Here is a 12,515-nt window from a genome sequence, read left to right as displayed (position 1 = left end):
ATCAATTTTACTTTCATTAGCAAGCACCTTTGCTCAGAAGAACAGATTACCAGCAAAATTTTTTCATCCTCCAGTTTTTTTTGTTTGGTTTTTATACCTTTGCTTGGCCCCATCCTAATGTAATCAATTTCCCTTTCTTTAGCATTTTTTCCCCCGGTAATTGCCTCTCTCGCGCGGAGGACGTAATTGCCTATCTATTACGTATTATTACAGGAGGCCAGTTGCTGTAGTTACCTGGACGGATTGTGTGACCACTGGGACGCACACGGCCATCCATTGCTTCGCAGTCATCACTTTACGCGGGGGTTTCTCGGAATACGGGTATAGGCTTTACTCAAGGGTATGTAACGCCAGGTAAAAGCTCAGCCCTAAAAAGGTTGAGCAGTTATTAGTAATTCCTCTCTCTCTCTCTCTCTCTCTCTCTCTCTCTCTCTCTCTCTCTCTCTCTCTCTCTCTCTCTCTCTCTCTCTCTCTCTCTCAGTATGTATATATAAATATATATATATATATATATATATATATATATATATATATATATATATATATATATATATATATATATATATATATATATATATATATATATATATATATATATATATATATATATATATATATATATATATAATATATATATATACTTATTTATATAAATATGTAAATATTTGTATATATACGTATTCTGTATGTATATATGTATATATACAAATATATATGCATTTATAAGAGTGTATATATATATGTGTGTGTGTTCATATGTGTGTATAGATATACACACACACACACCTCAATTCCGTTTCAAGTCTGTTTAATTAAATCAAAATCACCCGTTTTATACGTCATAATTATTCCTGAGCACCGAAACGCATCAAGAGTTTTAAAAGCTAAGCGCCCAGTGCTTCCCCCCCATCACTGAGCAATGAGATACGTCTGAGTGACCTTGCTCCTTCCACGAGATGTAACACTGGGCGCTGGGGAGAAAATGCTTCCTCACAAAACTCCATTTGACACATCGGTTTGACATGCACACACACGTCCTACGCGCTCCTACAGGATAATAGTTCCAGGAGCGTGCGGACACGCGTTGGCTACGAAGGTGCTGCCGTGTAAATTGTGTACAAGTAAGGGAGGAACACATGTTTGATTTCGTAATCGTGTTTAACGTGTTACGCTTTTGTTAAAGCCTTCTTTTCTATATCCGGGAAACGTTTGCTACATAGTAGTGTGTGTGTGTGTGTGAGTCAGAGTGGGCAGTCCGTGTTTTGTTGTGTGCGCAATACGTACTTTTTTTTTCTTTTTTTGCGTAATCTTTTTTTCTTTGGCGTTTAGTGGGAAGTTAATTTGTTTTGGAAATTGTTTAGATTTTTGTTTTGCATTTTTATCTAATGTTTTGTATTTGTTATTTTTTTTTTTATAAAGTGACAGTGTTTTATGTGATGATAATAATAATAATAATAATAATAATTATTATTATTATTATTATTATTATTATTATTATGAATATTAGCACTCATATCTAAAGTGTTCCAGTTATTACTTCGATGCCAAGTATGAGGTAGAAATTTATTTCTATTTGAGCACGATATTGTGTTGATATTTATCCATATATATATATATATATATATATATATATATATATATATATATATATATATATATAGTACCGTTATTCGTCAATTGACATGTACTACCACCCAGTGCGGTTATGTATATGCCCAGGGCTTCTCTCGAGCGATTGACCCGAGAAGCCGCCTCCGTCATTTCCGGTCTGATCCTCCGTACAACTGTTGAACAACGGCTGTTTCCGGCGAATGAGTCTTCCACCGTCAGGTATGAGCCATTGGTGAGTAATAAGAATGAGTGTGAGTGAGTGTGTGTGCGTGTGTGGGTGTGTGAGTAAGAGACTTTACTACTCAGTCGAATGTCGTGAGCCACGAAGGTTGGGACTTGTTTCAGGCGGCCCGTCGGCGGCAAGTTAAGACAAGGATTGGCCTGCCCACTCCCGAAGACGTTGTTTGCTCCTTGTGTGTGGGGGAGGAGGCACACACACACACTCATACACGCCCTGTCCCGCTTCATACGTTTGAAATCCCCACGCCCGCGCGCCCGCTTTGGATAACGCTCCTGTCGGGATTATTTGGTTACTCGGTTCGCCTAATCTTATCGCTTCTTGGATTTGTTTAGAAGGAAAGATAAGAGATAAAAAATAGTGATTTTATTTTGAATTTTTTTTTTAAATACGAGAGATAAAAAGTTTTTTTCTCATCTTGGATTTACTTGAAAGGAAAAGATACGAGAGAGAAAAAAGTGATCTTACATCGGATGTATTTTTAGAAAATACGAGAAATTAAAAGTGATCTCACATTGGAAATTAAGTGATCTCACGTTGGATTAACTTGAAAGAAAAAGATACGAGAGAAAAAAAAAGTGATCTCATCTTGGATTTACTGAAAAGAAAAATATACGAGAGACAGAAAAAGTGATTCTGTGAATGAATGACCGTCTAAAATAATAGTTATTATAATAAGTAAAATATAAAATACCTCAAAACATTTTATTTATCTGTATAGTGAAAGTTAGAGTGATAAAAATAATTAATGAAAAACATAAGATTAGACTTGTTTTTTAAATCGTCCTCAGTCACCCCTGACAAAGGATTATCATCTGCAACCGAGTGCGCGCAAATCCCAAAACAGCTGACTTACCTTTCCCTCCCCCCGATGCGTGGGCGGGAGCCTGGCTCGTTGCACGTGCATTGGCAGGCCAACACGTGCCATTGGCATTGTCTTCACCTGAGGCAAAAGCAGCAGGAGTAGCAGCAGCAGTAATAGTAGTAGTAGTAGTGATCTGGAGGACCCCCAGTCGTCCCACTTTCCTCAGGATGACCGTCGCAGTAGCCACGACTTTGGCTGACTTATCATTCTCTGTGACCTCACAGCTTATCATGGATGACACCCCCGACGCTCCGATGGACGACCCTCCCCCTCCCTACACCACCACCACCTCCTCCTGCACCTCTTCCTCCCCCCGCTCCCGCTTTCTCTCTAATCTCACATACACCACCAGCGCCTCTCAGGAGGAGTACTATATCCAGACCACACACCGAGACGCTTTCTCCTCCCTTTACGCGCCGAGTTCGACCTCTTCTGCGGGCGACCCATCGCTCGCCCTCCACGACTCGAGCAAGGCGCTGGCTGACTTCTACCTCTCCGGGTCTCAAGTGGACCCGGTGGCAGCGTGGGAAGGGGTGTCACCTGACACCGCCAATGCCCCGCAATCTTTGAGTTTGTACAGTTCCCCGATCATAGCCACTCCCTCGCCCAGGCCCACCCATACCCCGGAGACGTCCCACATCGACCCCTCTCCCGCGCTGGTCCCGCACACCGAGGGCTTGAACACAGTCAACGTTACTCTGGATGATCTTTCTCTGGCCTCGTCGCAGACCTATCAGGCCCCGCCCGAGTACACCCAGTCCTACCACGATTTCGTTTTCCCCGTCACTCAGGTTTCAGACTCGCAGTCGTCGGCTGCTGAGGCCGCTGACTGGTCGAGTATCAGCGGGGCGACGGTGGGCCTCGAATGCTGGAGTGGGGAACATCTACAGCAAGTCTGCTCGGACCTCTCAATCCCGAACCCGGCCGTCACTTGCTCCTGGGTTCCTCCGCAGTCGAAGGATGTCGGGAACATCATCTGGCCCTCCCAGCCTCCGGTTCCCTCCCCCGTAGTGCCCGAAACTCTCAGTCCCGCAAGCCAGGAAGTAGCTCAGGTGGAGGGCGCGACAGTCCCCCTCCAAAGTCGCCGACGGCGTTCCACTTCGCGATCGCCGCTGAGTACGACACTCACCGGAGCCCTGAGCCCATCCCAGAGGTCAGACCTCCTCCCCCCTCGATCTCCGCTCACTGGCGCCGCTCCTGCGGGATCTTCCTTCCCTGCAGACGAAAGCCGCTCCTGGAGACGCCGGCGTTGGCAACGGCCGCCTCGCCTCCGCCAGGAGGAAGGCCCGGCGGAGGGAAAGGAGGAGGACCAGTACCCGTTGGAAAAGGGCAATGAAAGGAGAGCGCGGTGGGGGCGTGGTGGTGGAGGAGTCGGCGAGTGGAAGCAGCAACAGCAGCAGCAGCGGTGGTCGTCGACGTCGTCGGAGCAATCGAGCTTCACACACAGTGAGGTGGGGATAGAGCATCCTATGGACAGTGCAGGATCAGTGCGGCCATTAGAATCTGGGGAGCGAAGTCCCCCGAAGGAAAGACCCACGTCGTCCCACCACAGCCCCTCCACGGAGCCGCGCCGACGACTCCAGGGCTCGCCCGAACTTCACGAGCCTGTTCAAGATGACGTCCAAGGAAGCAACAACGAAGAAGAAGAGCGCAGAGTCTGCGCCCCGCCAGGTAAGTTGCATGATTTTGAACTGGTGTGCAAAGCGCTGCTGCTGCTGCGCGCGCAATTTGTTTTCCTAATCTGATTACTATGCGCCATTCAAACCGACTGGACGTCCCGTCGAACGTTTGAATAGGGATGATAATCAGAGATTCACTGTATCTCATAGAGTGAAATGCGTTTAAATAAACAAGTTCTACTGTTTCAAACTAATGAATGTATGTATATCTGTGTATGTGAGTGTATGTGTATGTATGTTAAAGTAGTAGCGAGTTACGAAGGTGTTTTAAGATGGAGTGCTAGTCCCCCAGACCACGCCCACAGCAGTTTCCCTTATTCTTGCTAAAGAAGAAGAAGAAGAAGTAAGTAGGTCGCTTAAGATCGATCGTATCTGGATCAACTTATCATTTCTTGGTATGACTTTAAAGTGGCCTTATGCATCACATAAAAAAATAGAAGAGGTCCAGCTCTTAATGTGGAAAATGATGGTCGGATACTTCCTGCATGCAACGGCGGATGTGTGTGTGTGTGTGTGTGAGCTGCTGCTTCTAGTGGTCGGTCTGAAACCGTTGGTTTTGCCTTCTAAGAATTGTTCGGAGGTTAGAGAAAGATATGAGAGTGAGAGAGAGAGAAGAGAGAGAGAGAGAGAGAGAAGTTGGGGGGTGGGATGTCAGTGGGGCACTTGGTCTCTCTCTCTCTCTCTCTCTCTCTCTCTCTCTCTCTCTCTCTCTCTCTCTCTCTCTCACTTTTGAAAATTTTTATACATGCACATTATTACACACACACACACACACACACACACACACACACACATATATATATATATATATATTTTTTTTATATATATATATATATATATATATATATATATATATATATCATGAGGCGTTACTAGTCCACTGCAGTGGACCATCAACGGCTAATGATATATATATATATATATATATATATATATATATATATATATATATATATATATATATATATAATATATGATATATATCAATCATCATCATCATCATCAGCCGTTGATAGTCAGTATTCCACTGCAGGACTATCAGCCCCTGTACATTGCATGTATGCATGTATGCATAATAGTATGTATACAGCGTAAATACTACTTGTCAACTAAACAGCTATTACGAGGCAATAACTCCCAGCAATGCCCATCACCTTGCCCAATGTAATTAGAGAAAACGAGGAACTCGGCCGATCGTCAAATATTCCAATTCCGGGAAAGAGCCTCTCGAATTTTGATACCGAGTCGAGAGAGGCCCCGTAAAGGTCTCGTGTTGGGGCCCGCTTTAAGGGCACCCCTTCAGCTTTGGCTAAGCGGGTGATTGATCCCTTTTTACCTGGTGATATTGCCCTTCAATACGCTTCCCTACTGGCAGTGCAGGCGCAACATTGTTTGCAAGAAAGTTTTCTGCAGGTCGTAATGCAAGTATTGCCTTTTGTACGATTTGATTAGGCAGAAAAAAGTGGGTATATAGGAATGCCAAATTCCAGTTGGAGTATGGACTTGTATTTCAAGACTATGTATATTGGAAAAGCGGTTTTTATTTATAGCTCGTATTTATAAGGGAGTGGTTCTTGTGTATATATATCCAGTATGGGTTTGTGTGTATTTATATCATCATCATCATTATCATCAGCCGTTACTATTCCACTGCAGAACGAAGGCTTCATACATGTCCTTCTATATATATATATATATATATATATATATATATATATATATATATATATATATATATATATATATATATATATACAGTATAATGCAGTATGTGTGTGTATTTTTTCTGACTATAATCTAACAATTTAACTTGCTTTTTTTATGGGCCTTTTTGAGGAACACACACACGCTCATATATATATATATATATATATATATATATATATATGTGTGTGTGTATATATATATATGTATATATATATATGTGTATATATATATGAATATATATATATATATATATATATATATATATATATATATATATATATATAACTTTATAAACGTCAGAATATTTGTCTAAGGTTAATCATCTATAAATGTTGTAATGAAAATTTTAGTCATGTAAAAATGGGTTGAAATTTTTAAGATCATTGGATATTTTCGGGGGTTGGGTTCATGCTTTGAAGATGTCTATGCAACTGTGTCAAATTTTGGTAAATATTATTATTACTATATCTGGTACCGACATATATTAATGATAATAACAACAATAATGATAATGGTATTATTAGTTATAATAGTATTATTATTGATATTGTTTATATTAGAAGTGTTAGGAATATTGTATTTATAATTATTTATTATTGCTATCGTCACTGTTTATGATTTTATAAAAAAGAAAATTGTGAATACTAATGGGGCTTTTCCTAAAGAATTATTATTATTATTATTATTATTATTATTATTATTATTATCATTATTATTATTATCTTCAATATCTTTTTCTTTGTTGTTGTTATTATTATTATTATTATTATTATTATTATTATTATTATTATTATTATTATTATTATTATCTGTGTGGTTATTTTTATTATTGTTAAAGTATATATGATATTTACGCACAATAATAATTAAAACAACCATTATAGTTATTGCAATAAAAATAATATAAATGTAATATATATATGTATATACATATATATATATATATATATATATATATATATATATATATATATATATATATATATATATATATATATATTAAACTTCTCCTATTTAAATGGGAAAATAATTAGTAGTTAACGTTATTAAATTGATAATTTTCTCAACAGAAAGATTAATCCTTTTTATGAGTTTTTTTTCAAAATTACATTCTAGTTATGAAAGCAGACCATTAAATCCATCTATTATAGGTGAACTTGTTTAATTTATTATTATTATTATTATTATTATTATTATTATTATTATTATTAATCTTAATATGATAGCCGTAGTCTTTTGTTACTCTTGGTGTTTATATAACAATAATAACAGGAATTTTATAATTATTACAAATTTGTAAAGGAAATATTTATTTTAATGTTGTTACTGTTCTTAGAATATTTTATTTTTCCTTGTTTTCTTTCCTCAATGGATTATTTTTCTCCTGTGGGAGCCCTTTAGCTTATGGCATCCTGCTTATCCAACTAGGGTTATAGCTTAGCAAGTAATAATAATAATAATAATAATAATAATAATAATGCTTCAAAAGTTCAAATGTATTGCAAATGCTTTTCAGTTGAACAGGTTAATATAAGTCTCGTTTCATAGTTTATTTATGAATTATGTATTTAGCGTTTTTACTGATTAATATATTTTTAATCATTTATTATTTATAATTTATTCTTTATTACTCTATTTCCTTTCCGCATTGGGCAATTTTCCCTATGGGGAGCCCTTGTGTTTGAAACATTCAGCTTTACCAATTAAGGTTGTAGCTTGGCTTTTAATTAAAAGGAGAGTAATTAAGTGGTTATCTTATATGTTTAGTATTACATTCTTTTAATTTCCCACAGTGAGGAGGAATATTGTAGTCGATTATTAAATTGGTTAAGTTTAAATTTGTACAATTTTAGGTTTATATGAAATGACAACTTCCGGAAAATTATTAGCAATAAATTGCATTTCATGCAAGTAATATTATGTGATAATTTTCTTCATGCAATTTTAAACGATTCTGTTTTTTTTTTTTTTCATAAATACTGTATTTAAGTGTTAGTAAAAATGGATAATAAATCGTCTAAAATAAATATGAGGAGAAAATTGTATTTTATACAAGAAATATTATGCGATAATTTTCTCCCTGCAATTTTAAACAATTCTGTTTTTATAAATACTATATTTAAGTGTTAGAAAAAATAAATAATAAATTTTCTCTAATAAATATGAGGAGAAAATTGTATTTTATGCAAGAAATATTATGCGACAATTTTATTCTTACAATTTTAACCAATTCGTTCTTCTTATAAATACTGCCTTCAAGTGTTAAAAGAATAGAGAAATAATAAATTGTCTTAAATAAATATGAGAAAGAAACTGTATTCGATGCAAGAAATATTATGCTACTATTTACTTCATGCAATCTTAAACAATTCGGTTTTCTTATAACTACTGTATTTATTTGTTAAAAAAATAAGAAATAATAAATTGTCTAAAATAGATATGCGAAAGAAATTGCATTTGATACAAGCAATATTTATGTGATAATTTTCTTGCAATTTTAAATAATTAGGTTTTCTTATAAATACTGTATTTAGGTGTTAGAAAAATAGATAATAAATTGTCTAAAATAAATATGAGGAGAAAATTGTATTCGATACAAGAAACATTATGCGACAATTTTCTTCATACAATTTTAAGCAATTCGGTTTTCTTATGAATAATATTTATTTCTTAAAAAGAAATTAAGAAATAATAAATTGTCTAAAATAAATATGAGAAAGAAATTATATTCGATGCAAGAAATATGCGACTATTTTTTCATGCAATCTTGAACAATTCGGTGTTATTATAAATACTGTATTTATTTATTTGTTAAAAAGAAATTAAGAAATAGTAAATTGTCTAAATTAAAGATGAGAAAGAAATTGCATTTGATAAACGCAATATTTATGCAACTGTTTTCTTCATACAATTTTAAACATTTGGTTTTCTTGTAAATACTGCATTTAAGTATTAAAAAAAGAAATGATAAATTGTATAAAGATAAATACGAGAAAGAAATTGTATTCGATGCTAGCAATATTATGCGACTCTTTTCTTCATGCAATTTTAAACAATTCGGGTTTCTTATAAATACTATATTTATTTGTTAAAACAAAAGTTAAGATAATAAATTGTTTAAAATATGAGAAAGAAAATTGTATTCGATGCAAGAAATATTATGCGACTATTTTCTTCATGCAATCTTGAACCGTTCGGTTTTATTATGAATACTGTATTTATTTGTTAAAAAGAAATTAAGAAATATTAAATTGTCTAAATTAAAGATGGGAAAGAAATTGCATTTGATATAAACAGTAATTATACGACTATTTTCTTCATGCAATTTGAAACAGTTTTATGTACTTTTAGATTTTTTATTTATTAAAAAATAAATGGAAATAATGAATTATCTTAGTAGATCTGATAAAATTCAGAATGATCTAATGTTATATACTGTGACTTGAATTATTTTTAGACTAAATACAGTATACTATACTTAATATTTTGTAATTTCAACAGCGTAATCACCGCTCTCAACAAACTATTTTCGCTACACCAAATATCACAGTCATCTTACAAGCTGAAAATAAGGGTCCGGGCATTTATAGAATTAATTTTAAAAGTTTGTCAAGATTCTCCTTGAAATTCTTAACCACTTAATTCAGTGTATTAAACACAGTTCATATGGTTAGTATTTTTTGTGGGCACACCGAATGTAACATTATACTGTACGTTGGTTTTATTGTTATAAATTGAGATTCTTTTGAGTAGATTTTGAAATTTATTTATATTTCATATTATAAGGAATATATATATATACATACATATATGTATATATATATATATATATATATATATATATATATATATAATATCTATCTATATATATATATATATATATATATATATATATATGTATGTATATATACAATATATACATATATATGTATGTGTATATATATATATATGTATGTATGTGTATACATATATTTACACACACGCGAACACACACACACACACACACACACACATATATATATATATATATATATATATATATATATATATATATATATATATATATAACTGTTAAGAAATTCTAGCTAATAATTATATGGAGACAGAAATTACTAAGATCTCTCTCTCTCTCTCTCTCTCTCTCTCTCTCTCTCTCTCTCTCTCTCTCTCTCTCTCTCTCACTAAAAAAAACTTTCGCATTATCATAGCATGTTTATCCCGACGATTCTTTCCCTTGCCACGATGAATATTTCTAATAGAAAACATATGTAGCTTACACACTCACACTATATATATAAATGTATATATATATGTATATATATATATATATATATGTATATATATATATATATATGTGTGTGTATATATATATACTGTATATATAATATATATGTATATATATGTATATATATATATATATATATATATGTATATATATATATGTGTGTGTATATATATATACTGTATATATAATATATATGTATATATATGTATATATATATATATATATATATATATATATATATATATGTATAATATATATATATGTGTATATATATATGTGTGTATATATATATATATATATATATATATATATAGTATATATATATATACTGTGTATATATATATATATATATATATATATATATATATATATATATATATATATAGTGTGAGTGCGTAGGCTACCCGTACATATGTTTTCTATTAGAAATATTCATCCGGTTCTCCGATTGAAATAAAAAAATTAATATACGACGTTTTTAAGTCTTCGCTGGAGCTTTAAAGTGATAATCTCTATTATTCAGAGAGTTTGCCTTCTATAAAGGAAATGCTGACATGATACGCCACTTCTCTTATATCTGACCAATTTCCGATGAAAGGTTATGGTATGTAAAGTGTTATTCATAAATCCTTAATGATTATGGGAGGATTTTTTTAATTTTAAGATGTAGCTTCAGTTTTGGTTAATAATTTGATATGATTTATATTTTATATATGAAGTATCTGTTTTAATGTTGATAATGTTTTTAAAATATTTTATTTTAAGTGTTCATTACTCCTTATTTCCTTTCCTCGCTGGGCTAGTTTTGCCTGTTGGAACCCTTGGGCTTATAGCATCTTGCCTTTCCAACGAGGGTTGTAGCTTAGTTAATAATAATGATAATAATAATAATAATAATAGTATACGCAAATGGACGTTATTGTTACTCTTGTTGCTTATGTAACTATATTATTATTATTATTAGTAGTAGTAGTAGTAGTAGTAGTAGTAGTAGTAGTAGTCTCTGGTTGTTTTCTTCGATGTAAAAGCTTAAATTATATATTACGCTGTCCATCCAGTTGTTAAAAATTCTTGTTAGTAAATATGCATTATATATATAAAGTGTTTATGGAATATTTGTCGCTATATGCATATAACACCCACAATTTGTTCCAATTATTTTCTCTGTCAAGGGTTGGCTCCATAGACAAATAAGACTGATCACTGCCTTATACATACTTCAACCGCTTTTGGGAAGTGGCTTCCTAGGGTGAATGAAATGCTTATTAATTTCTAAATCAGTTTTATCTGGAAAACAATGGTAACTACGTTTACTGTGGGATGCCGGGAAAAAGTAAATTATTCCATTTCGTGTGTTGTGGAACTTGATGATTGGTGACTCGAGGGTAGGACGTTCGCAGGCTAAGTAGATATAGATATAAGAGATAAGAAACGTAAATGCAGTTTTCCTGTTATCTTGAAAACTAGCTGAAGTTCTGTTTGTCCAGGGAGATGCTGTCTTCGATTTTCGGACGCCACTAAGATAGTTTCTCTTCTATGTATATATATATATATATATGTATATATATATATATATATATATATATATATATATATATATATATATATTATGTCATCATCATCATCTACGCCTATTGACGCAAAAGGCCTCGGTAAGATTTCGCCAGTTGCCTCTATCTTGAGCTTTTAAATCAATACTTCTCAATTCATCATGATCTACTTCTCGCTTCATAGTCCTCAGCCATATATATATATATATATATATATATATATATAGATATTGATATTGATATATAGATATATATATATGTATATGTATGTATATATATATATATATATATATATATGGATATGTATATATATATATGTATATATATATGTATATATATATATGTATATATATATGCATATATATATATGTATATATATATATATATGTATTTTATATAGTCCAGCGAGGAAAGTAAACGAGGAAATAAGTAACAATATAAGAAGTAATGAAAAATTTAAATAGAATATTTTACATAAACATTAATAACATTAAAACAGATAATTCTTTTATCATTTCGATGTCTCTCTCTTGGTCTATCCATTCTTTGAGAATCATTGAGAGAGAGAGAGAGAGAGAGA

General features: G+C 33.1%; 1 protein-coding gene across 1 annotated transcript in view; it reads left to right on the top strand.

The window, feature by feature from the left end:
• Positions 1–1,902: 1,902 nt before the first annotated feature.
• LOC137617341 (uncharacterized) overlaps positions 1,903–12,515 on the top strand; it is a 140,669-nt gene continuing 130,056 nt past the window's right edge. Inside the window, exon 1 of the mRNA XM_068347364.1 lies at positions 1,903–4,385. Coding sequence (XP_068203465.1) covers positions 2,882–4,385 — 1,504 coding nt within the window. The 5' untranslated portion in view covers positions 1,903–2,881. The remainder of the gene's footprint in view (positions 4,386–12,515) is intronic.

The sequence above is a fragment of the Palaemon carinicauda genome, chromosome 23, assembly GCF_036898095.1.
Source record: "Palaemon carinicauda isolate YSFRI2023 chromosome 23, ASM3689809v2, whole genome shotgun sequence".
Classification (NCBI taxonomy): domain Eukaryota; kingdom Metazoa; phylum Arthropoda; class Malacostraca; order Decapoda; family Palaemonidae; genus Palaemon; species Palaemon carinicauda.
Note: the sequence above shows the minus strand (reverse complement) of the source record. Positions and strands in the feature narration are given on the sequence as shown.